This window comes from Phocoena sinus, chromosome 5 (assembly GCF_008692025.1).
Source record: "Phocoena sinus isolate mPhoSin1 chromosome 5, mPhoSin1.pri, whole genome shotgun sequence".
In the NCBI taxonomy this organism is placed as follows: domain Eukaryota; kingdom Metazoa; phylum Chordata; class Mammalia; order Artiodactyla; family Phocoenidae; genus Phocoena; species Phocoena sinus.
Window position 1 is genome coordinate 116,328,354 of NC_045767.1, and position 27,785 is coordinate 116,356,138.

Consider the following 27,785-nt stretch of genomic DNA (forward strand, 5'->3'; position numbering starts at 1 on the left):
TGGGAAGCAGCCGCATAGCACAGGAAGATCAGCTCGGTGCTTTGTGACCACGTAGAGGGGTGGGATAGGGAGGGTGGGAGGGAGGGAGACGCCAGAGGGAAGAGATATGGGAACATATGTATATGTATAACTGATTCACTTTGTTATAAAGCAGAAACTAACACACCATTGTAAAGCAATTATACTGCAATAAAGATGTTAAAAAAAAACAGAAAAAAAAACAAACAAGGGCTTCTATACTGCATGTACTTGTGACTTTTAATAACTAATTTGTAACATTAGAAAGAAAATTTAGCTATATAGGTTGAACCCATTTCATATAAACCCAGATTCAAATTTCAAATAACCACTTTGTAAATTCCTTAAAAATGCAGAAGTTGGATTTCAAAATTAAGGCACTCATTTAACCACCTGTCAATTGTTTAAATATTTTCCACAAATGATGAAGCTTATATTTCCAACTTACCTGTAAATATAGTTTATTGTCTTTTGTTATAGCATCCATTAGTTCTTTCTGTAGAGGTGGGTCTCCATTTACCCAGAGTCCAGTGGTTGAATTATTCCCATTTAAACCATTAGTGCTGTTCTGTTTTTTATACAACAGCACATAAGCTGTGTCCTTAGGAAACCTACTAGTAATTTTCTGGACTGACTGAAATGAAGTAAACGTCACTCTGCTGTCATTAAATAAAAACCACTCTTTTGACATTTCCTTATTTTCCAAATCCTGTTCAACAACTGCACTGGGACTATCTCTCCCTAATAAATGACTCTGGGAGGAGGCTAATGTCAGAGTTTCGGGCTGGTGGCACATCTGGTATGAGGACTCTGTACCTGTGATGTTTCTGGCATAAGAATAGTAATGTCCGCTTTCAGAGGATACACCAGAGTGAACGACAACAGAACTCAATAGATAGGGCACCAATTTTGGGGAGCAAGCTTCTTCAGTCCCAGAAGGCTTTAATTTTTTAGCTAGATTCTCACTAATATCAGTGAAGTCAACATCTAGAGACCAACTTTCTGACAACGAAGAGAAAGAAGTAGTTCTTTTAACTGGCAACTCCAAAACCAGTGGCAGTGACACATTGTCTAGGATTTTTCTTCTCACATGATACTTCTGATCATATGAAAATCTTAGGAGAGTAAGAATAAGGTATTCAGGTTCCTCCGTGATTTGCATAGTTTTCTCGGCATTCTGCAGAGAGGCACAGTTTTCACAATAATATTGGTTGTCACCAGTAAGAATCTCTGGAGCCAAAAAATAATTTAGTAAGTCAGTTACTGAAGATGTGGTTTCACCTCCTGCTTTCTGAGGTACATCTTTATTAACAAGCATCTTGCTAGAGTCATTAGGGACAGAAGTGTCTTCACTACAGCGAAATTCATCAGGACTGTCCACCATTCTTTCATTCACAGCTGAGTAACAGGCAAAGGCAGCTGTTGATGGATTACAGACTCCTGGTTCTTTTGAAGGACCAGGTACACTGGCCTGCATTAGACCACCATCTTGTGTACTGGGTGATGATGCCGGTTCTTGAAAAGACAAGTTTTCCATAGAAGAGGAAGGACAAAAGGCAAGTGAAAGATCTGTAAAGGCTTCCACTTTTTGTGAGGTACTCCTGCAGTTCAAACAACATATGTGAGTTTGTAGTTTTCCTCCAAACATTTTTTCGATTAATGTCTTCTCACTATCACTTGTGCAAGGGGTCTCTGTTAGTACAGCTGCCTTATTGGCTACTTCTTGTAAAGAAGTTTCACTGCACCCGAGACTTTCAGAAAGCTTGTGTGAGGACTGAACTTTCAAGATCTTTTCTTCTTCATGGAGCCTGTAGAAGAGTATATCATTATATAGCTACCTTGCTTAAATTTAAATGTCATTTCTACTTTAAAATATTGGTTGCCTATATAAATAGCCAAATTATTCTTATCAAATATAATGCTTAAGTAAGAAAAAATCAAGTTTCTCCTCCTTTAATCAAGAGGAATATTGAACAGTTTGAGAAGGTAGATCAGAAGAGAAGTTAGGAACTGTTCCTACACTATATTCTCATTACACTTTCGTCATACTGCTATTTTATAGCACTTATTATAATTATACATGTCCACTAACTGTCTTATATATCTTTGTTTGCCTGACACTTCACAGAAAGCCTGGCACAAAGAAACCACTCAACATATCCTTGCTGAATGGAAGGAAGGTTGAGTTCAACTAACTTTACTAGTCATTCACATAACAGAAGGGAGGCAAAGACAGGGAAATACAGGAAGATAATAGGTTTTATTAACTAAGTGGTAAGAAGACAATAAAATTTACCAAACCCACTGAATTATGAACTGGTTTAAAGAGCAGTTATTAATTTTTTTTGTCTCAGGATGCCTTTATACTCTTAAACAAAATTGAGGAACCCAAAAGCTTTCATTTATGTGGTTATACCTATTAATATTTACTGTATTCAGAAATTGAGAATAAAGGTAATAATACATTTAAAAACAATAATAAACTCATTACATGTTAATATACATTTTTTAAAATAAAATATTTAAAATAAAACATTTAAAATAAAACATTTAAATATTTAAAATAAAACATTTTTTAAAATAAAAAATAGTTATATTTTCTAAACCCCCCAAAACTTAGAAGAATGGCGCTGTTTTACATTTTGCCAATACTTCAAGTATCTGGCTTAATAGAAGACAGGCTGGATCCTCATATCTGCCCTGCATTCAGTCTATCGTGATATGTTGTTCTGGATGAAGTATATGAAGAAAATCTGGCCTCAACTACATATACACAGATATGCAGTTCGAAAAGGGAAGAGCCCTGAAAGTGTTCTGGGAACCCCTAGGGGTCCTTGTACCACACTTTGAGAACAGCTGGTCTAAAGTAAGAAAATTTAAAAAAGAAACCAAATTGAAAACAAAAGAACACTTTAAAAACTACAATAAATGCAGGTATTTTAGGGATTAACAGTTGAAATATGTCTTTAAAGGAAACGATGTTTTGTAGAAATAATCTGTTATGAAAGAACATAATTCAAATCATAGCTTTAGAAATACTTCTTACCTGTCTAGTAGAAACCTGAGGTATTCAGAACAGTCTTGTTGTGATCTGGGGGTAAACCATGGAGGTCTGGAAGCCTCAAAGAATATCCGAGGTGCATATGCTTCTCTCTTTTGACAGAGAAAACACAAGGGAGTGATTCTCACACCATGAACCAAATAACTGAAATCTTAATATATAATGCTTAATAAAGATTACTAAAATTACACTGGCTTAACCTTTACCACAAAGTGCCAAACATGAGGGCACATAAAATTAGTTAGAAATAAATTTAGGTAACTTTCGGTCATAACTTCTTATTCTGCAGATGAGAATTAAGATCTAGAGAAACTATGGGACTTGCCCAAGGTCATATAGCTAAATTAATGGCAGAGGGGATTATATCAGAACCCAAGTCTCTTTAAATTAATATAATGCTCCTGGCATTACCCTCTATGTGCTTGAGTCCACAATTTAAAAAAAAATCAAATCTGAAAAAAATGTTAGTGAATATATATCCTGGCTAAAGTAATAAGGGGCATACTCTACAGAACCATGTGTACTTATTTTAGGTGAAAATTTCCTTGACTGGGTACACATGTCATAAATGTACAGAATGTGAACACACTGGCTAGGGACTTTTCACTGGTTGCTGACTTTCTTTTTTTTAGTACAGAGGCAGTTTAGTGAAGTGGCTGCTAGTGGACTTTAGAGCAAGCTAGGTTGAAATCCTAGATTTTGCCATGACAAAAAAAAAAGAACTGAAAAAGGCATCTGAAGAGTTGTGATTATAACTTGAAAATTTATAATTTATTTGTGGTATATGACAGAGTTCTCAGTTAAGGAAATTTTTTTTATCAAAATAGGAGTGTTTATGGTATTTTGAAGGAAAGGAATTTGGTGGACTGGTTGAACATGGGTTCCAGAATCATTTGGTTTACATTCCAATCTTGCTGTTTGTTTGCATGACCATGAAAGCAAGTAATGTAAGCCCCATTTCTTCACCTGTAAAATGGGTATGCTACCTTATTACCGCATAGATTGATTTTGAGGATTAAGAGCTAATATATGTAAACCACTTAGCACAGGAGCTAGACAAATTTAAATGCTCAATAAATGTTAGTTTTATTAATTATAAGAAGAAAAGCCTTTTAAATTATATAGGGAAAATCTACCTAAAACAGTCCTTGTCAGGCTGCTATCAGATAGGGTCTCAACTATGACAGAACTTTAATTAGGTTCTCCTGTTAATTCCTTTTGTCTTTTATTGGGAGTTTGGAAGCCTCCTAAAATTTTTTTCCCAATAGCTCTGACTTAATAAGTTAATATAGTATATATAATGTATTAATATCTACATGTATATGCAGAGATACACACATTTATATTATACAGCTGACCACTGAACAACATAGGGGTTGGGGTGCCTATCCTCTGCTTAGTCAAAAACTTTACAGTATACTGAAAATTTATACTGTAAAGATATACTGTGTATCTGTTCATGTATCTGTGGTTCCGCATCTGCTGACTCAAACCACCATGGATTATGTAGTACTATAGTACATATTTATTGAAAAAAATCCATGTGTAAGTGGACTCCTGCAGTTCAGACCTGTGATGTTCAAGGGCCGACTCTATACAGTATACAGTAAATACAGACTAGTGATAAAGCAAGTGCATAAATCCATTTACTAGAAAACAATGTTTGGGGGGAGTTGCAGGGAGGAGATTTCATCTCCCTTGGTCCTGAGATGTTAAATTTAATTTATGAACATATTTCCCCCAGATAGAGAATAGTATAAATGATCCTTTGAGTATCTCATAGGCCATCACTAATGATCTCATATGTCAATCTTGTCTTGATTCTTTCCATTTAAGAAGTTATACCTGAGATATTTCTCAGCTTGTAGACAGGAAACCATTCCTATCAACTCAATTCCACTGATTCCGAATCTATCTTCTCTTCTGGCTGTAACTACCTACTTCTTTAGACCTCTGTGAAACTAAGACAATCAGAGTATAACCAGAAAATAATATGTATTATTTATAAATGATATATATTATTCATATGTATTACTCAAAACTTAAAGTATAAGTTCCTCAAGCATAAGGATTCCTTTTTGAATGCTTATCAGACTGCATATTGTGTCTCTCAATAAATGTCTGTTTACTATGTGATGTTCTTGCCATTAGCATAAACTCATTTCCTTGGATTAATCTGTGGACATAAATGATCATCACAAAATTTTAAGCTCTAGAACTTAATAGGTAAACAGTTTATCCATTAGTTCTAGAGCTTAGAAGTAGTCATAATTAAAGGGTACATATGATAGAAATGAGATAAAAAAGAAGCCAAGATACCACAAAATTATTTTAATTGTTCATTACTGTGAAGATCTACCGATTAGTATCTATAAACTTAATATTAAAGATTCATTTTTAACGATTTCTTCATGAAGGAGCTTAACTTTTGGATAGAAAATCAGATATATAATAATCAGTATAATGAGTTAGTAAAATATTCATCTACAAGAATGTAAAGCAGAAGGGAGAAATAAAAACTTAGAGCATATCCTGATTTTAGGCAGTATCTTTTTAGATTTCTATGTGGATTTGTTGTGCTGGGAGGATATATATTATTTCATCAGTTAAAAAGGTTCACCAAGTTTGCTATAATGTGAAGTTTAAAGAAGATTTTCAAGGCAATTAACATATACACACTACACACACACTCACCTGTGTATGAGCCAAAAAGGCAAAAAGATGCTGTAATTTTTTCATTAACGAATTGCACCCATTTAGATTTAAAGATAATACTTGTCTCCTGAAACTGAAAGATAATAAAATATAATGATTTTTGTATACATGTATACACACGATGCATTTTTTTAAAAGCTAAAAGGAAGTTAGTTCAAGAACTTATTATCCTCAAAGTAAAATTTCACTTACCTGAAGGCCCTTTACCTGGCAAAGTCACTGCCTACCATGTAGTGAAGAAGGAAGAGAATGATGGTAATTGAACTCTTACTACGTGGCCTGGCAATGGCCACGTGCAGTCACGTATTATTCCTATCTTCTGGATTAGCAAATAGAAATAGATTAAGCTATTAACTAATAACTTAAGTAAACAACTTTTGAATTCTTTCACATCTACATGAAATAAAAAAATATGCCGTCATCAAAACTACTATGAAGTTAGAGTGATTTAAAGACTGGTACTAGTGCCAGATGGGAAAAGAAGCTATACAAAAAACAGTATAGGAACAAATGGGTATCCATTTGGAAAAAAATGGAATTAGATTAAGATTTCACATCATCACAGATGCCACAGAAGAGTATTGAGCTAAATGTAAAATACAAAAGTACTGAAGTATTTAAAAGAAAAAAAAAGGTGGGGAAGGGGTATAGAGGGGAAGGCGTCCTAAAATTCAGACACTATAAATGATAAATAGCAGATCTGACTACATAAAAAAAAAAATTGCAAACAAAACACTTCACAAATTTGAATCATACTGACTGGAAGAAAGCATGAAACAAAGGATTATCACCCATAGTATATATAAATCAGTATGAAAAAGAAAAGGACCCAACAGAAAGGTGCACAATGGAAAGAATAGGTTATTCAAAAAAGAAACACAAATGAACAAAGAAAACTAGAGAGGGAAAAACTCTGTAATGGTCAGCAATACACATTTTCCTCCAGATTGGAAAAATTTTTAAAGACTGATTATATCAAGTACTGCTAAAGGCATGGGGTCATAGGTACAATCATGTATTAGTATGCAAGTTCAAATGCTATAGCCTTTCTGGAAGCAATCTGGCACACCCTATTCAAAGAATATCCTCTATAACTGCATATGGGCAGAGAGATATTAATTATAAGCAAAACAATCTAATATTCATCAGTAAGAATATGATTAAATAAATCATGGTACACCTGTTTACTCAGAATGACACAGTTCTGTCATTTGCACTAACGTGGGACTCTTTCCAACACAAATCGTTAAAAGAAAAAAACAAGTGGCTGGAAAAGAATATATAAATAGGATCCTTTATAAACATATTTTTTAAAAAACAATTCATTTGTTCTTGTACTAGATAAATCTTATCTCTGTACAAAAAATAGGTTTGGAACAATACAAGCAAAACTGTTAACAAATTACCCTTGGGGATGGGAATGTCTGATGTTTATTTTATGTACTTCTAGATTTATTTTTTTAAAACCACAAAGAATTTACATATTACCAAAGAAATAAAATATCCTGTCTGCTTATTCTGAGATAGTATTGGCCACTGTACAATAAGATGTGCTCTTTGAATTGTGGTTGCCAGTTATAACTGCTCTGGGTCTCTGCTTTCTCTATCATCTGTAAAATGAGACGGCTGGATTAGATGACCTCTGGTGGTGAGACATGGATTACTTTAGCTTTATGCCTAGTATCACTTGTGTCTAAGAGTATACATTTTCTTAAAAAAAAAAAAAAAAATCCCAAATACAAACAAACCGAAAGACAAAAGAAACCACTAGACCAAATGAAAAACACCTTAGTGTTGACAGTATATTCTGAGGCCAGGAAAGAAAATAAAGCTAAACTCTTTATCTTTCAGTTTATGATTCCTCTAGGTAGGCATAAAAACTTACACAGGCTTAGAAGTCAATTTGTAAACATCTTTGGTCAAGTCCCATGAATACTCTATTGGTACAGAAGAGAAAAATTCAACCATGCTTTTGCCTTCAGGAAAAGGTTATCATTATTTTGTACCTTTACAGATTGTATTCACATAGCTAACAACCTCTGATTTCCTATTTGCTTGGCTGCAAAAGAAAATGAATTTGAAAGTAAATCTGTAAGACGGCAAAGAAACATGTCTGTTTATACAGTTGTTCAGTATCTATCAACTTGGGGTGGGAAGCAGAGCTTGAATTTCCTTAACAGCAACAAAGGAGTTATTGATCTGATAAAACAGCAAAATATCTATAAGCAGAAAAAACATGACCACCTTAAAAGATACACAGGTTAAAAGAAACAGGATAATAACAAATTAGTACTTGAGGACCCTTAAATTCTGAAATAAGCTCAATCAATCCCTCTGTTACATTAATAAATATCAACTTGGAGTAATTCAAAAGACTCTAAATGCAATATATAATATAAACATGAAGTAGAATTTATATAAGTTAACATTTTAGAAGTTCCTGAGCAGTAAAAGCAATTCATTTCTGAATAAGGTAATTATATGAAAATATGAATATTTCTGCCATATATAGGAAATAATGTGAAGATAATCCCACCATTTACATTTCATCAACATGCATCAATTTCTACAGTTAAAATGAAAACAAACAAACAAAAAAGCTCAAATTTAAACTTACTCTGTGGCCATAAACAATGCTTGTATAACACTGTTCATATAACATGTATTCCCTAGATTAATAAGACCAGTTTTCCCAGTTTCAGATTTTCCAGAAAGTCTAGACAAGCAAGATGCCAAAGAATTGGATTGAGAAGTCCAGGCACTTTGACTGAGAATCAGTTTAATCTTCTCTTCACTGGGCTTAGGAAAATCCTGTAGAGCATAAAGAGGAAAAGTAGTGTAAAAATATAAACTTTTTTTTATTAAGTTAACACCATAAAGAAGATTCTTCCACTGACACTTAACCTTTGTTTTCTTCCACTTAGTTTGGAAATCACTGATAATACTTGAGCAGTCATCAAAAAATCAAATTACACTACATGGCAAAAATAATTGTCTCCTAAAATGAATAAGTATCTCCTAAGGTAGAGTTTATCAAGCTGAGGAATACTCAAGAACCAGGAATTGAAGTCACATTTGAACTATTTATATCTCCTATTTGCCAGCAAAATGTTTTCAAAATAAACCTCTGACATCAGAGAGTATATTGCAGTGCTATTCAAAGGCAGTAGAATAAGGACTTAAATTAGTACACAATTGAATAAGCTTAACAAACAATTTGCTTTCAAATTTTGTAGTGAAAATAATATCTCCTTTTCATTCAATACTAATATTTACCCAGTACTAACCCTTAGAAATAAAAGCTCAAAGTAATCAGGGAATGAAAAGTGAAAGCATCTAAGCACAATGACCTCTGACTTTAAGAAATAAAACTCAATTTCATGTTTAACCATATAGAAAAATTATTACAGGATACAGTTTCTTCCCTGCTTTGTGACATATGAGATAAAATTTTAAGTGTAAGTGGTTTCAAGCATGAGTAGAGCACTGGAGAATAAGGAAAGTTGGTAAAATCATTCAGGCTTTTTTGGACTATTACCATCGAAGGTACTCAGACCTCAGAAAACATTTTCTGAAGGAATTTTAATCTTTGGATTTGATTTTGCTGTTGTTGTTGTTGACAGCTAATGGAAAGTGCCTCCCTTGGTTTAAGAGGGAGATCCTTGATTCTTCCGAGCCTATTTCAGTTATCAGAATTTTCAACCTTCAGCAGTGAAGAATGACATTTAACAACAGCAATAGCTTTCATCTATGGACACAGCGACACTGCAGAAAGAGATTAACATTACTATCAAATCCATGACAAAAACTAGTTTGCAGGGCAGAAATAGAGACACAGATGTAGAGAACAAACGTATGGACACCAAGAGGGGAAAGTGGCGGGGGGTGGTGGTGGTGGGATGAACTGGGAGATTGGGATTGACATGTATACACTAATATGTATGAAATGGATAACTAATAAGAACCTGCTGTGTAAAAAAATAAAATTCTAAAGTTCAAAAAAAAAAGTAAAAAAATAAAACAAAAAAACCCTTTTATACATAAAGACATTTACTTCTGAAGTGTCAAACTGTCATACCAGTAGTACACAATAACTGCTGAACAGTCTTGTGTTCTGGGCTCAGTTTGATTTAGCTAACTCTACAGTAAAAAGAGCATGTTCTGAATTCACTTCAGATACACAAGAAGTAAAGATAATGAGACTTTATATTTTATTTCAGATCTCAAAAAGGAACACTGTTAATAGAAATGATTTCAATAACTTCTGAATACACCTAGCTGAGGCAAGTTCTTCAATTCTTTTGCTCTACCCTGATCACGCAATAAATCTACTAAGAGGAAAGTGTGCTTATTGTGACCCATTTTTCAAGACAAACAGAATCAACGCTTTTTAGATCCAGTTATCTATACAAAGTTGAAAACCAGTAAGTTCACAAATAATTCAAGTAAATATTCTATGAAATATGGACATTCATGAACAATGCATAGCAAAAATGAAATAAAAAACAGAAGAAACATAAGTCAAATATTTTATTAAACTGTCTTTCCTTGATTCTAAGACATATCTTACATATTTTAACGTTTCTGATATTGGGATGCAACTCTGATGTATGTATTAACTTAATGTAGCATTTTTTAAACCAAATCTCCCCCAAAGGTATTACAAATTTAAAGGGACACCTTATCATTGTTGGCATTGTAGAAATATGGTTATTAATTTAGAATAGTTATAGTAAATAAGAGATTACTCCCTAAAAATTAATGAAACTTGATTCCAATTACATATTTTATTACATATAAAAGGCATATTTCCATAATATAGTAAAATGAATAGCTGCTTATAGGAATGTTTCACCGCATTCATCTATCACATCATGGGCTGCAGCTCCGCAAATACTGGTGCAACTATTATCATACCTTTATTGCTTCCAGGATAGGTTCGTAGAGATCTGGAAATCCAGAATAATGATACATCATACAGTGTATCAGTTCTGTTAATTGCACTAGGAAGGTTGTACTGGAAGGCAGACCATCACTTTTGAAGGAGTGAACCAAATTAACTACATGAGGAACAATCTGAACAGAAAAGAAGACAAACATTCCTCTATTTATACAAATTGTCAACAAATCCTCTAGCCTACAAATGGAATGCAAATGTTACACAATCAGCAAATGCTTTTCTGTATGTTTAGTCACTGCCTTTTTCTAAAAAAGTTATGAAGCTAAACATTTCTAGAATATCAAGGTAAATCTAGGTTTAAATCACATATAATTGTAATTCCATATAAGACCCCTCTCCTCATTCTTAGACTCCATCTAAAACTACGGTACAAACAAATTAAGGTACAAAATAGGAGCCTTAGTCACTGCCACCATTCTAAAAAATGGCTTAAGTTGAAAAATGTTAGGGCTATTATATTTACCAGATTGTTCAGTAGGGAGAAAGTTTTAAAAGATAAACCAAGAATTAGCTTAAGAGCTCCATCTAGTGTGAATTTTAGATTTTTCACTTGAAAGAATTATACCGGAGTGTGAACATTAAAGTCTACTTCAAAAAACCTTCAAGATAATTTATGCATGTAACTAAAATTACAGATCAGATTTCCCCAGTGGCGCAGTGGATAAGAATCCTCCTGACAATGCAGGGGACACAGGTTCAAGCCCTGGTCCAGGAAGATCCCACATGCTGCGGAGCAACTAAGCCCGTGTGCCACAACTACTGAGCCTGCGCTCTAGAGCCTGCCAGCCACAACTGAGCCCGTGTGCCACAACTACTGAGCCTGCTCTCGAGAGCCCATGAGCCACAACTACTGAAGCCCGCATGCCTAGAGCCTGTGCTCTGCAACGAGAAGCCACCGCAATGAGAAGCCTGTGCACCACAACGAAGAGTAACCCCCACTCGCTGCAACTAGAGAAAGCCCACGCGCAAAGACCCAACACAGCCATAAATAAATAAATAATAAATAAATAAAAATAAAATTACAGCTCAGGCTACAGCAGTACCTCTCTTTAAGATAAGGGACTACCTCTATTTTAGGGTCGGTGTCTTATGTAAGCATGGTTATCCTCGCTAACAATCCCTATGCCCCACCTCCAAAAAGAAGAGACAGTTCTAAAACTAAAGTGAATTAGAAATTTCTCTTATTTTTAAGGAATTGGGGTTAAAAATGAAGGCGAGATCTAAAATGCTCATTGCTCATAAATATGTAGAAAACTATTAATACTGATAATAAGCACAACAATGTCCTTTCATTATAAAATTAGAATAAAAAGTCAAAACAGAGCCAATCACATATTTAAGAGGTTATTAACAAAATAAAATAAATTCTATTTTGCAGTAATGGCTCATTCCATTAGTACGGTGCTATACTTGTCTCAACTAATTATTAATTATAATCTGATACTACATATTTACAGTTCACATGTAAAAAGCATCTTATTTTCTACTTGTAGAACTTTTCTGTGTAGCAACATGGGAAAATATTTATTATGTAATGTTAAATTTTAAAAGAAGGATACAAAAACTGCATATAAATTACAAATATAAATACCTTGTTAAAATATACAGGGAAAAAAACATCGTGATGGAAAACGTAAAAATTGTAGTGTAGTGAGATTGAGGGTAATTTCACTAACTTCCTATATTGTTATATTATCTTTCTGTAAAAGTTTAATTTTGTTGTAAATGAATTATACACTTATTGTAAAAAAAAAAAATTTAATACAAACTTGTATGAAGTAAAAGAAAAAGTCTGTCCCACTGTCCAGTGAAAGACACTGCTTGCTGTATATCACTTCATATAACATATAACATGTCATGGCATATACCACATATACCATCTAGAACTTTTCTTATCTCAACCGACAATCGCCTCTTGCCTCAATTCATGCAAAACCTCCCAACTGGTCTCCCTGTTTCCACCTTTGCCCTTCTTCAGACTATTTTCAAAGTAGCCAAACGAACCAAATAAAAAGCAGTGTAGAACATTTTTTTTGGTTGCTAACTCGTGATAAAAGTGAAGTTATAGCTCTATGGACTTATCATCAAACAGCAGTGACAACAATTATAGTTATATCCCAATCAACTCCCTTCCTTCCTGTAGAAAGAAAATCATATTCTTAAATTAACACTGCTATTCTCATTCTGCTGTCTCTGGTTTTACTCTTGTGCTTTGAGGTCTGAAATCACACTTTAGCTTTTGCACCACTTTCTTCAATCTTACCTCCAAAAAAGGTATTAATCTGACCATAAAACTACCAGTTTCTAATGGTTCACTCTACTGCTATCATCTCTACATTTCAAAGCAAATCTGAATTATAATTTTGCTCCATAAAGCCATATCTATCAGATACTCTCTTGCTAAAATAGTCAGAAATCCAAATTATTGTTTCCTCAGAGGTGACAGGAGAGACAGAGATGGAAGAGAAGAGGAAAGAATTTTTTAAATGATTGTTTAATTTACAAATACCAAATCCTCTAAAAGCTAGTGTACAATCTTCCTAGTGTAGATTGGATCTCTGCAGTCAGATAATACACATAATTGTCTACTACTACATCCTATGTGGTCAAAATGATCACTGACGTGGAAATAAGACTAAGTTCTTCACAACCATATAGATAGACATCCAAGCAGGTTATTACCTTCTAAATATCTGAAAGTTGATATTTTTTCTGAATGAGCAAATCTAAATATTTGCAGACATTATTGTGATACTCATTAAACTTAAGTTACTATTTGAGAAAATGTGTATAACTTATTTAATTAGAAGCTTTGATATTTTCTCTTTTGTTAAAAAATTTTTTTCCACTTATAAAAAGCAACTTGGTCCATAATAACACACACTATAATTTCAATCTCAGTTTGCTCTAAAATATTCTAAATGTATAATACAATGAATAATGATGCTGGTGATTCCAGATTAGTGTTCATTCTTAGCAACTCCTAAACCTGAGTCCTTCGCTGAGTTATTTAGAGTTATAGGTGATTTAACTACCACATGATCCACTACTAGATGCCCAAGTTAATTTTAGTTGAGTAGCAGGTCAGGATACACACAGAATGTAGAGAGTTAGTAGGTCTTTGTTTTTAGACTTTACTAGGCCAGATCACAATTTTCTACTTTAGATCTAACTGTTCTTTAAATAAATGATTTAATATTTACTTATTTCAGGAGCCAAATATTTCAAAGTCAACCATTTGCCATTTCAATTACTATATTCAGGGAAAAAAAAAGCAATACAAGGTAAGGAGATATCTTCTATCTTTAAAAAAATTGAGCAAAGAAATAGGTTTAGAGTACAGCAAAAGTGACTTTTCAGAGAGATTAAGGAATGTATGGAGAGCAATAAATATTAGAATGGATGATTTCCTTCCCAGAAATTCTGAAAATAAACCTTTTCTCAAATGGCCTATACATGATCATGCCTGAAGACAGGGTAAAATAGTTGTTTTTTTTCCCTTGGAAGATTTTGCTAGTATAGCTGCTGTATTAGCTCAAGTGTGAGTTTTGTTTGTGTAATGGATATAAGGTTATTAACTGATGATCAAGCTCACCAATTAGGGCAATGAACTGCAGAAATCACTCACCCTAAGAGATAATGTATAATGTAATTACTTGTTAGTAAGGTTTACTTCTATTAAGCCTGAAGATTTTGGAAATGAGGCACCAAGTAGCCTATGTGAGTATATAATTCTCTGAGGCTAGTTACATTTCTAGCTGACAATCAACAACTGAAATTCTGCACTTTATCAGTCTCCTTTGAATTTGTTTGTGGTGGGTCAGTATTCCTAAGATTTCAACATTGTGGGTGTGTTGATAATGAGTTTCTAGTCCTGTAAAACTGAGGATCAGACCTTGGAGGAAGCACATAACCACATACACCACTGCTTTCCTGTGATCCCCTGGATAGAAAAATGGACAGGTTCCTAAAATAACATTTTGTCACTTTTCACCTGCAATAACTGATAATCAAAAAATCAAAATCAAATCAAATCAAAAGCAGTGATGTAGCTGGTTAAAAGTGGTAGGATTCTGGATATATTTTAAAGGTGGAATCAACAGAATTTGTAGGATATGGGCTGAAAGAGAATGAAAAGCCCTAATTCTGGGGCAACAAAACAAAGACTTATGGTTTCATGCTTCTGAAATTCTAAAGCAGTCAGTGTTTTTTTTTTTTTTTTTTGTGGTACACAGGCATCTCACTGTTGTGGCCTCTCCCGTTGCAGAGCACAGGCTCCGGATGTGCAGGCTCAGCGGCCATGGCTCACGGACCCAGCTGCTCCGTGGCATGTGGGATCTTCCCGGACCGGGGCACGAACGTGTCCCCTGCGTCGGCAGGCGGACTCTCAACCACTGCGCCACCAGGGAAGCCCTAGTCAGTGGTTTTAAACCATTTTTCTCCTACACTGTTCACCTGTGCAACACACAACCAACAGTGACACTGACATGTGACATCTCTCATGTACAAGAGTAACTTTTAACTTTCAGTTGCTGGTTGTGATTGCAAGTGGAGCAATTTTGGTGAGACCCAAAACATTCTAAAAACATATTCTTTGGAAGGAAATCTCACAATCTCAATTTTAAAAGGAATCATAAAGCTACATGAAAATAGTTAGATTTAGGACCAACCTACAAGGTTTTCACAAATACAAATGTGACTCAATATTAACTTGAAATTTTAAAACAAGTCTTTTCAGTGTAGAAAGCTTGTGTCATAACTTACCAAATGGAACGCCTCTGGAGAATGCTGAAAACTAAGCAGCATGTGAGAAAGAACTGTGAGAGCACCAGGTCTCACAAGAGGAAACCAAAGCCGATTAAAAACCTGCGGAAAAGACAAGACATCCACTTTAAGAGTTGGTAGGGAAATAATTAATCCAATCAGTGATTATCTTCCTAGGGCCAAAAATTATTTGTGTGAATATCTCCTTTCCTGAGAAGTTCTGTCATAACATATGTTACTAAATTCTGGGAAAGGGAGAAAGTTGGGAAGTAATATGACAGAGATCAAGAGAATAAAATGACCTAACCAACTCTGAAAACTCCCTGATCAAATAAAAATCTGTCAAACCATGTTTACAAGGTGATATCTCCCTGGTCCTTTATTCATTCAATTCATTCAGCAAATACTTATTGACCACCTACTGCTGCTTGGCACTATTCTAAGTACTGGAGATACAATGGTAGATAAAGAAAAAAGAAATCTCTGATCTTACAGGGCTTACTGTCTAGAGGGTGAGTAGAGACAATATAAAGTAACATGGGAGAGAAATGCTATGAAAGCAGGGTATGTTGAAGAGGGAGTGCTGAGTGGCAAAAAGATCTGCTATTTTATATATGGAATTTTAAAAATGCATCGTGATAAAGGTGATACCTGACTTCAAAAAACTGAAAGGAATGAGAGTAAGTCTGACAGATAACTTGGAGAAGAGCGTAGTAAGCAGAGCAAAGGCCCTGAGGCCTCCACCCTGGTGGACTAGAGATAAAACAACTAGGGCAGTGTAAGTAAAGCACAGAGACTGAGGCAATAATAGTGGGAGACCGGATGAGAGAAGTAGCAGTGGGCCAGATCAGGTAGGACCTTGTGTGACACCTGAAGAGGACCAAGGGCAGGAGCTGCAAGGCGACTGCAATCAATATAGCAAGGGGTGGGCTTCCCTGGTGGCGCAGTGGTTGAGAGTCCGCTTGCCGATGCAGGGGACGCGGGTTCGGGCCCCGGTCCGGGAAGATCCCACGTGCCGCAGAGCGGCTGGGCCTGTGAGTCATGGCCGCTGAGCCTGCGCGTCAGGAGCCTGTGCTCCGCAACAGGAGAGGCCACAACAGTGAGAGGCCTGCGTACAGCAAAAAAAAAAAAAAAAAAAAAAAAAAAAAAAAAAAAAAAATCTACCTATCTATCTATCTATCTATATATACATCAAGGGGTGATGATTACTTTGGACCAGGGTGGTAGTGATGTAGCTGGTTAAAAGTGGTAGAATTCGGGATATATTTTAAAGGTGGAGTCAACAGGATTTGTAAGATATGGACTGAGAGAGAATGAAAAGAGACAAGAATAGCTTCAAGGTTTTGGGCCTGAGCATGTAGAAGGATGAAGCAGTCATTTAAGATGGGGAAGAACAGGTCTGGGAGGGAAAAATCAGGGGTTAGATTGTGGATAAGTTGAACTTGAGATCCAACTGTCTAAGTTGGGTAAGTGAATATGGAGTTCATGGGAGAATAATGGACTTGAAATATAAACCTGGCAGTCATTAACTTAGAGACATTATTTAAAGCCATGGGTCACTATAAGTATGGACTGAGAAGAAAGTGAACCAGAGATGTGATTCTAAGGCACTCCAAAGTTAGAAAGATCCACTACAGGAGACTGAGAAGCCAGTGAACTAGGACAAAAATCAGGAGAGTATAATGTGCTGGAAACTAAGGCAGGAAAGTGTTTCAAGAGGGAGTGATCAACTATGTCAAATGACTAACAGGTCAACGAGAGAAGGCTTGAGAAATAACTCCTGAGTTAAGCAACACTGGAAAGCACTGGTGTCAAAGATAGCTTTGGCAGAATAATGGTGGTAAAAGTTTGATTAGCTGGGATTCAACAGATAATGGGAGGAATGTGTTTTCATAATAAATATTTGAAAACAGCAAAATTATTTTAATTACCTAATCTTAAGTAGCATTTTAAATTTCTAAAGTCCATTCAAAAGAAAACCAAAAACAAGACCACATTCAAAATTAGACACTTTAAAGGGGACAACCCAAAGATAAAAAGACGTATTATATGGGTCCATATATTCCAAAAGATTTATACACTCCCACTTACCAGTTCTATCTTCAGTAAAGTAACATCTATCAAAATAGTAAACTTCTGGACAGCTGCCAGTCCTTTCAGGAGTGCAATCACCCATGTGTCTACATGCTGAGCCAACGGCCAGGAGAGCCAGTCAATCATTCTGAAAATTGAAGGAAAACAAAACTATCAGCATTGAAAATATCTTTAACATTACTTATTGAGGAATAACAGGGGTTATACTAGATAATCACTCACTTTGTGACTCAAACTGAGCTTGCTTGTGAAAAGTACTATTCAAGATGTAGAAATGACTATAACGGGTGCTAGAACTCAAGGAGTTTCCAATCTTGTAAGCTGACAGTTTCTTATATAACATATTTGCATAAAAATAATTTCTGATAAACAATCATTTTGCATAAATGCAAAGTTTTAAACATGCCATATAGTGAGTGGTATCAATAATTTATTAGGCAAATTTACTCTAAGAAGAACAGTTAAAATACGGCTATCTGGGACTTTCCTGGTGGTACAGTGGTTAAGAATCCATCTTTCAATGCAGGGGACACTGGTTCAATCCCTGGTTAGGGAACTAAGATCCCACATGCCACGGGGCAACTAAGGCGGAGTGCTGCAACTACTGAGCCCACACGCCACAGCTACCGAGCCTGCACCACAACTAGAGAGAAGCCTGTGCACTGCAATGAAGAGCCCACGCGCCGCAACTAAGACCAGATGCAGCCAATAAATAAATAAATAAATATTAAAAAAACAAAAATATGGCTATCTGAACTGAGACATATGGATACGAACCAAAATTTCTCCTTTCTGGTGATTACAGTCTAAATATGAAATGCAGTGTCAAAAAAGACTATATTTTGAATTGTGAAACAGGTCTCTTCATCCCTTTCAAAATCTTACCATACAAAGACAACAAGAAGAAATTTCAAATAGATAAAAGGGCACCAAATGTGTAAATACTGAAGTGGCCTCATTTTGTAATAATGAGTGTTTTTCTTTTTGAGTACCAATCCCGTTTAATGGAAATAAAGATAAAGTAATATGGGGTATGATGGAGACTATCCTTAATGTTACACATCGACCACAATGAAAAAGACTGCTATGACTCTTTTGGAAAGCAACTGGGCCAAATGTTCATATTATTTGATCCAGTAATCCAATTGGGAGGACTATATAATAAAAAAAATAGTAAAACAAACCAGGATTTTAAAGTCAGAATGATATAGTTTAAAAATCTCAATTCACCATTTATTAGCTGGGGAACCCTAAATACTTATGTAAGTTATTTAACTTCTTTGTGTCTCAGTTCCTTATTAAGGTTTTTGCTCTTAAGATTAAAATGTTCCATCAGACATTAAGAGTGGCTCCAAAGTTCAAACTCATTTTACTACAAGTTATTTGTATGTTCCCTCTGCTCCCTGCACACATTTTATCTCCCTTCTTGTTTTTCTGGCCAACAATGATGGTTGTAAGTCATTAAAGTAGTCCCTAACAGCTGTTCCACATCTCTCAACTATTGTTAGCCTGGTTTTCACAAGTCTGTGGCCACTCTAAGTACATGAAGTAGAAAGTAGAGATACTTGCATTTGTGTACAAAGAGTATATTCACTGCAGCACTGCTTATGATACAGAAAAAATGCAAATTATCTAAATGTCCATCATAAGGAAATGGCTAAATATACTATGGTATTGATACTATGAAACATTATGTTGAGTTTTAAAAGATGAGATAGATCAGTATGAATCTACCAACAGGGATCTAACACAGAAAGATCTGAGATATTGTTGAATTAAAAAAGAAAAAAATGCTGGTAAATCTTTTTTTTTCTTTGCGGTACGCAGGCCTCTCACTGCTGTGGCCTCTCCCGTTGCGGAGCACGGGCTCCGGACGCACAGGCCCAGCGGCCATGGCTCACGGGCCCAGCCGCTCCGCGGCATGTGGGATCCTCAAGACCGGGGCACGAACCCGTGTCCCCTGCATCGGCAGGTGGACTCTCAACCACTGCGCCACCAGGGAAGCCCGGTAAATCTTTTTAAAACTGTTTTTTGTTTGTTTAAAAGAAAACATATGAGTACATATTGTATATATATTTTTTAGCGTAAATACGTACACAAAAAAACATGTGGTTTAGATATGGAGTATATGTGAGCTCATCTCTTTGGCTGTATGGACTCTTCCCCATGGGGAGCAAAGTCCCAGAGTAGAACCAGGTTGGGCTCCCTAGCACACAGGGCCCAAGGCCAGAACTCCCTTTAGCTCAGGTCTAAGGGGGGTACTAGTAAAGAGTGAGGGGGCAGAGTAGAAAATTCCACTTGACCATGGCTTTTCATTATTTCTAATCACCCAATCAGCCTTTTCCCCCATCCTCTCCATTTCTAGCTTCCCATCTTATAAGCCTCTAGTCTTTATCTTATCCCATGTGTACCCAATCTCCTAACCACCCTAAAGATACTTCAAGTCAGAAGTAACACAAATTAGAAGCCACTCATTCAAAAAATATTTGAGTATCTATTATATAATAGGCACTGTGTTAAGTGCTAAGAATATAATAGTAAAATATGGTTTCTGCCCTCAAACTGATAAGGAAAGTTAGGAAATTCTCAACAGTCACACAGTAAGTACTAGTACTGGTATCTGAACTAAGCTCTGCTGGCGTATAATGCAACAGCTTTGGCTACACTTTAATTATATTCTAGTCTTGCTTCAATTTGATTGGACTTACATATGCTCAAATCCTCTCAGACAAAGGCACTATAGAATCAGTTATTTTTATGGTTAACTACAGTAATCTTATCCACCATGTATTGGTTACACTTTGAATTTTAAGGACACTTAACTCTGATAGGCTGATTTAATTTCTTACTATTTAAAGAACAGTTAGCTGTAGTTGTAATAAATCTTCTTTCCTCTGTTAGATTGTGGGCTTAAGAACAGCGATCTTGTTGTTTTGCTTTTTAATCTTTAATCTTTGATCTGCATTAAAATGGAGCTCAAATTTGTTGAACAAATGAAACCATTTCTCTCTATAGCCGAAAATCTTAAAATTGGCAATATTATGAAAGGCCACAAAATAGATTTAATCTTAATTTGTAGAGAATAAAGCCAATTTCCACTTTATTGTAGGTAGCAGCTTAAGGGCTAGGTCCTGCCTTCAGTTTTATTTGTTCCAATGTTTTAAAAATTAGAAAACTCCACATAAAAACTGGATTTCAGTCTCCTTTTGAAAAATCAGATTAGCAACACTGAACTCAAATTTCCCTGTGATAACAAGACAACTGGAGTTGACGATCAGCTTTCTCTTTCAGAAAATACTTGTATACCCCATTCCCTATTACTTCAGTTACCCCGGCCTATTTCATACTTTAATGTTACTATCTGGTTCTTGTACAATACCTGCATTTGCATTTCTTTGGATTACAGAAAATGACAGTAAAGCATGACAAGTGCTATGTGTGGGGAAGCGTAGAGTATGGGGGAGTAGAAGGTGGGAGTGTGATAAAAGTCAACATTACTATTCTTTTCAATTACATTTGCAATACAAGAATAATTACTCCAGGTATATTATAAGTTAAATAGGATCATGTCAGATAAATTGGAAATGCAATGGAAACTGGATCACAACTTTCCATAGAAATATAGGTAAAAATTAATTTCCAAATATATCTTAAAAATAAATTCGTAAATTGGACACTATGGTTGTTATGAAGAGGTTAAAAAATTAAGACTAAGAGTGCCATACAGAACATTATAAATCAACTATAAGAAAAAAAGAGAGAAAAAAAAAGACTAAATGCTAGAGGGCGAGAATTGTACACATGTAGCTTTCTGAGAACCCAAAATAAATACTTAAGTTTACAGGTTACCTTATGACTGTAATTTACAACAGGTGCACAGAAACCACTGTTCTAAATCCTTACATTTTAGGGGACTTCCCTGGTGGTCCAGTGGTAAAGAATCTGCCTTACAATGCAGGGGCGCGGGTTCCTGTCTTCTTCTTGAACTAAGATCCCACATGCTGCAGGGCAACTAAGCCCGCACACCACAACTACTGAGCTCATGCGCCTCAACTAGAGAGCCCATGTGCCACAACTAGAGAGCCCATGTGCCACAACTAGAGAAGAGGAACCCCACACACCACAACTAGAGAGAAGCCCACGCACCACAACTAAGACCTGACACAGCCAAAAATAAATAAATAAATCCTTACATTTTATTTAAATGTGCTATGCATACACACATATATGTGCACACAGGAAATAGAAAAAAATTATAAAACAAAACCAGACAGATATGAAACAAGAACAGGAAGACAGGAAAAGCTCAATTAGAAAAATACAGTCATTGAAATAAAGACACTCAATAACTGGAATAATCTCTATAAATGGGTACCTTTGAAGGAAAAACTAGTAAATTATAAGACAGTATTGATGCTCTTCGCTTAGATCACCACAAGGTCTGCACCCTCATTTCCTTCATATCTTTACTTCATGGTCACCTTCTCAGTGAGGCCTTCCTCATCTATCGTATTTAAAATTGCAAACCATTCCCCATGCTTTCTTGCTTTCCTATCTACTTTTTTCCAAAAACGCTCATCACTATCCAACATACGAAATTATTTTACTTACCATACTTAATGAAATCTAAAACAAAATCAGTTTTAGGATGTAAAACTTAGTTTATGTACCACTAAGGCAAGAAAAGTCCTGTAATCTAAACTAGAACACCAATGACTGTACCTTTCCACATTTTAGCATCTCTGAGATCAGGATGTATCTCTTCAAATATGTTACTGATACTGCCTGCCTGCCTCCCCAGCTAGAAGCCCGTTAGGATATTTCTACCCATTTGTTCAATGAGGTTTTTAAACACTGCTTGGCACTCACGGTAAGTGCCCAATAACTGTGATTTGAATAGTTGAAAGAATGAATGATTGAATTAATAAAAGCACAAGAGTTCTGAGAAGCAAAAATAACATTAAGTTTACACCTAGAAATATAAGAATAAAACTGCAAAACATCAAGGATAAAGAGAAAAGCATAAACATTACCAGAAGACCCTAACTACTCACAAAGGAACGATAATCAAATTGACTGCAGACTCCACATCAGCAACAATAGATGCCAGAAGACAATGCAGTATTATTTTCAAAATGCTAAGAGAAAATAACTATCAAATTAGAATTCTGTATCTTGCCAAATCATCTACTTGGGAGTAAGCAAGAAAAAAACCCCATTTCAAACAAAGGCTAAGAAAGTATTACCCAGAGGTCCTGGTTGAAAGAGAAAGTAAAAGTATGTACTAAGTAAAAGTATATACTTAGCCAGAAAAAAAAAGATCCCAGAGGGAGGAAATAGGTTGCAGGCAACAATACTGAGCAAAGAAATTAGTAAAGTATATTGATAATCCAACCAACTCCTGGCTGAACAGTAAGTGTATATGTGTGTTATATTTTTGGAATTAAAAAAAGCTGAATAGAAAACAGATTTGTGAGTTACTGGATGCCTGTCAAGCCTATAGTAAGGTAAACAATTCATTTCAATTAATTTGGAGAGTGTTTATATATTTGATTCCACAATATCAGTTCTAAACATTTTCCTAAGTTTTTCATTACCCACAAAATACAGCAAAATATCTCCTCCTCCCAAATCTACAATTACCATCTATGGTGTTATGAAGAAGTACCTGCAAAGAGCTTGGGTCATACTTGCATCTTTTACATTTGGATCTGTAGTAAGGCTCCTGATGAGAACTGTTATCATCTGAAGAGGAATGTGCTGCACAAGGCTTGCCAATGCCACAGAAGGTTCAAATGATGCATCTATTTTTTAATTGAAAAGAAAAAGGAACATGGCAAGAAGGTTCAAGGGAAGTATTCAGAGAGAACAACCATTTACCACCCCTCCACCAAGCAGTTGTTACACTCCATCTCATGCGTAGACTCTAACATACAAGGAATGTTAAACTGCAGAAACGAGAGATTAAGAGTAGTAGTTCGACAGTACTGCAACATAAAAACTATTCTTCACTATGGCCATATTTAGTCTGTAAATTACTTTATTTTCTTGCATTCTTTAATATTGTTATTGTCGTGTTAAAATATTCATTTGTAAAGCAGTAGTCAGAAAAGACATGCAAGGTATCATAATTCCCATTTTAGATCCTCCAAAGTAACTTACCCCTATTAATTATAGTAGTCATCACATTGTTCTAAGGAAAATTTTTTAAATCACTTAAAGAAGTAGAAACTAAGATAAATTGGGGGGGGACTTTGCTTAAACTACATGAAAATTAAGCAAATCCAAGATGAGCAGCTTTACTACTACAGTTGAAAAAGTTCTGGGGAAATCGAACTGTTATAGCAACACAGGCAATACATGAAAAATTACAATTAAAAAATAAACCAAAACTCAGATAATGCAAATATATAGTTGGTAATTCTTTCATAAATGTACTTAATTCATCAGGAAAGCATGGAGCCTGTTAAAACTCTACTCTTATTTCTTATTCTCAACATAAAAGGAGGATACCTCCTTCACAAGTTCAATTTCGAACAACAGCCAGAGAACGATTGTACCAAGCAGAGAGGGAGTAAACACAGTTTTGGATCTATTGTTTCACAACTTACAGAGCTGGAAGCTCCATGTCCGAACAAGGAATGCAAACATACAGGTAAAATTCCCGAGTGAGAAAGGATTTTCCTGCTAAGTATCACCTGATCCCTCCCGGATTTCTAAGGACACGATCCGTGGGCTATTGACACCTGGAGCGCAAAAACACCTATTTAAGTCTTCATACTCTTTCCCTTCACTCGTCCACCTGTATCTACTCTCACAAACTACTGCAGACATAAAATGTCAATATTCAACAACGACACAGTTAACTAGGATAATCTAATAATAAATGGCACACAGTCCATGAATTAAAAAATGGAAAAATTCAGAAACTAAGGAAAAACTCATGATGGCAAGATGACAGAATCACAATACAATAATGATACAGTAAACATTATTATGCGGCCATTAGTCACTAATGAATAGAAGCTTTTACATAGTAGCTGTCGTCTTCAAAGCATTCCATAACTTGAGCAGAAGCTGGGTAGTTAAGCAACTTGTTTGCTGCCAAAGGTCTTAGACCTCGACGTTCTCAGCCTCTAAACTGGAAACACTGCCCGTTTTTTAATGTCCAAAGTGACAGCCTGAATAGGGCAGTGGATAAGAATTTGGATGAAGGTGTTAAGATCTCCTCTCCCATTAAGATGTTTTCAGAGCAGGGAAACAAACACGGTGTGTACGTAAGAGACACACACTAAATTTCCGAGAGAATTTCTTGGAATGTAATGACCCTTACCTGTGGAAGAAATGCTTGCAAAAACTTCTTGCAGGGAAGGCAGCAAGGTGGAGGGCTCGGCCTTCCAGATGTTCTGGAGCAAGTTACTCACTTTTGTCACCTGTGAGACATATTCCCGCAGCTCTTTCTCCTGGGTGGACACGCACTGGAAGTGGCCTATCGTTCGAACCAGCTGTTGGCAGAAGGTGATGGACAATTTCCCTTTGGGGATGCACTGCACGAAGTCGGTCAGGAGGTCGCTCAGTCGGGCGCAAAGCTGCGGCTCCGGCCTCTCACACACCATCCGCAGCACCTCCACCTGCAGCAGGCTGAAGAGGTCCAGCACCGACGGGCAGCTCATGATCAGCTTCAGGCCGTTGTGAATGTAGTCCAGGATGGCTACGTCCTTCCTGTCCAGCGAGTGGTAGCCCTGTTGGAGGAGGCCCAGCACGAACGTCTTATTGAAGAAGGACTCGAACTCTGGCCGATGGTAGCGCGCGTAGGCCTCCAGCACTTGATGGCCCACCTGCCGCTGAAAGGGGTCCTGGCCCTCCAGGATGAGCCGCGTCGTCAGGTCAAACATGGCCTCGCATTGCGCCTCGTCCAGCCAATGCTCCGCCGACTCCACCACCTTCCGCACGATCACCCGCTTGAGGGGCAGCGGGTGCGAAGAACTCACCAGGCCCTCCAGGATCTTGTCCATTGTCGCCACGCTGCAAGGCCCGGCCCAGTGAGTAAGGAGCGGGCGGCCACGGCCCCAGGGTGGGCCAGGAGAGCCCCGGGGCGGAGGTGAACTTGGAGCGCAGCAGCAGCAGCGGGACCGACCACCGCCACCGCTGCCTCAGTAGCCACATTTATCGGGCAGGGGGGCCCATCCAAGCCCGGGCGGGAGTTGGCAAGCCTGGGGCGCGTAAGAACCGGCACCGCCCGCGATGGGCCTAAGAAGCCAGAGGCCCGCACTCCGCCGCCGCCCCGGGCCCGCGGAGCCTCAGCATCAGCTCTGAGGGGCCAGCGGGGTCCCCCGGCGGCTACGGGTGCTCAGGGGCCGGGGCTGCGAGCCAGTGGATGAGGAAGCGCGCCTCCGCGTTCTGCGGCACTGTGGGCGTCCGGGCTTCGGCAGGTCGTGGGATGAAAACCGCCCCGGGTTGAGTCAGGAGCCGCTGTCACGGACGGTGCCGGATCAGCCGGGGAGAAAAGGGGGTGGACACCTTTGACCCGGATTCAGAAGGTCCGGCAAACAGGAAGTGGAGGACGTTGGAACCTCCGGAAAGGCCCGCCCCTCCGCCCCTTCGCCCCGCCCCACTCCTTTCCTCCCTCCCCTCTCACCGTCCTCCGCCCACAATCGCCTCCTCCCTCCCGGGACGCGCTGGCACCGCCGCGCTGGGACCCCCTCGCTGACCCGCAGCTTAGCTGCTGCGCTGGCGTGGCTGCCTCTGGCTGAGTGGGGCGGCTACCGTAGTGTCACTGGGGATCGTGTGTAAGTCACAGGAGGCTTCCCGGGAGAAGCGGCCGGGAGCGGACGCGTTGGAGGTGACTACGACTCTACGAGTTCCACCTTCCTATCTCTCTCCGTTCTGTCCGAGTCAGGTTACTTGTGAAAGGCCGAGAAAGTTTTATTTATGTAAAATCTTGTGAATGGGAAAGTTTTGTAAACACGAGTAGAAGAGCATTTGGGGAGAAAGTAAGGAAAAGAACTCAAAATCCGGATTGAAGGGAAATCGTTTGAGGTCGTGGCTCATTCATCAAGAAATGAGCTAGGGTTCCTAAATGAGATTGCCTTTCTCTTGCGTGTGGTTATTAAAGTAAGGGCTGTACTGGTGGCCGTATGCGTTTAGAGACGACCCGTTATCTTTAGCAAATATCTTTTTAATGAGCTTTTGTGGCATGTCGAAAATTTATGTTGTCCGAAAAATGGGGGGAGAGTAAGGAAAATGACAGGTGAGAAAGAATGAAAGAGTACTTTGAAAATAAAAAAGGTGAAATTTTCACAGTATTTACGTGTAGGCTGACACTGAAGATGGTTTACAATAAAGAAGAATAGATGGAGTCATCACGCTTGTACTCTTTCAAGTTAAATTCCAAGGATTCGCCATAAGAGTTTAGGCTTTCATTGGAGGCCTTTAAATTGGAAAATATTGCCTAATTATAGCTCCGTTAAGACTTGACTAATATGATTGTGAAATCAGACGTTAACGGCCTGTAATACAGACGAAACTTTAAAACGGTTTAGTTGAAATGTCCAGTAGAAAAAGGAACAAAATTGTAAGTTGTTTACCTTGCTTAATAGTGTTTTGGTTTTTACCAATTTACAAAATGGTTACACCAATATATTTAACACATCAGTAAGGATAATCTTGAAAAGAACGGCTGTTTAGATAAGGTAGGAGCTGGGTAGAGGAAACTTGAGACCGAGTTAGTTTGCAGGAAGAGATTTAAGATAAAAGAGAAATGAAGTAATTGATGGATCTAAGACAGTCATGCTAGAACACAGGAATAGCTTTGGAACTTTTCCTTTTCCAATAGATGTAAGTAAAACTACAGAGAAAAGTTTGCCTTTACTGGGAATGGTGCCACGTTGGAAGACAAAAATAAGGTAGAAAGTAAAGCATTAAGAGGACTGAGTGGTAGGATTGTGGATTTGCTGATATCCTGTAACTTAAATGCTGAGGTGTAAAATTAACAATACTTAATAACTATCTGTTACATCCTATGTTATGTGACAAGGGAATAACAGGAAAGAAAACAATATTTGTTATATATATTAATATATAGTCTAAGCAAATATTTTTGTTATATATACTAAGCAAATATATTACACATTCATAACGAGAAAAGGAGGAAATACTTATGACAAGTCTGTA

General features: G+C 37.1%; 1 protein-coding gene across 3 annotated transcripts in view; it reads right to left on the minus strand.

Annotated features, from left to right (window-relative positions):
• Positions 1-26,152, minus strand: part of USP38 (ubiquitin specific peptidase 38) — a 34,407-nt gene extending 8,255 nt beyond the window's left edge. Inside the window, exons 1-9 of one of the 3 annotated variants that reach the window (XM_032632942.1) lie at positions 24,946-26,152; positions 23,281-23,416; positions 17,610-17,739; positions 15,519-15,620; positions 10,712-10,870; positions 8,412-8,605; positions 5,774-5,867; positions 3,065-3,171; positions 467-1,826 (exon numbers count right to left, since the gene is read on the minus strand). In XM_032632942.1, the coding sequence (XP_032488833.1) occupies positions 467-1,826; positions 3,065-3,171; positions 5,774-5,867; positions 8,412-8,605; positions 10,712-10,870; positions 15,519-15,620; positions 17,610-17,739; positions 23,281-23,416; positions 24,946-25,627 (2,964 nt within the window). In that variant the 5' untranslated portion in view covers positions 25,628-26,152. Of the gene's footprint in view, positions 1-466; positions 1,827-3,064; positions 3,172-5,773; positions 5,868-8,411; positions 8,606-10,711; positions 10,871-15,518; positions 15,621-17,609; positions 17,740-23,280; positions 23,417-24,223; positions 24,287-24,945 lie in introns of those variants that run through there. The other 2 variants (XM_032632943.1, XM_032632944.1) reach the window with 2 other exon arrangements.
• Between the last annotated feature and the right edge of the window lie 1,633 nt (positions 26,153-27,785).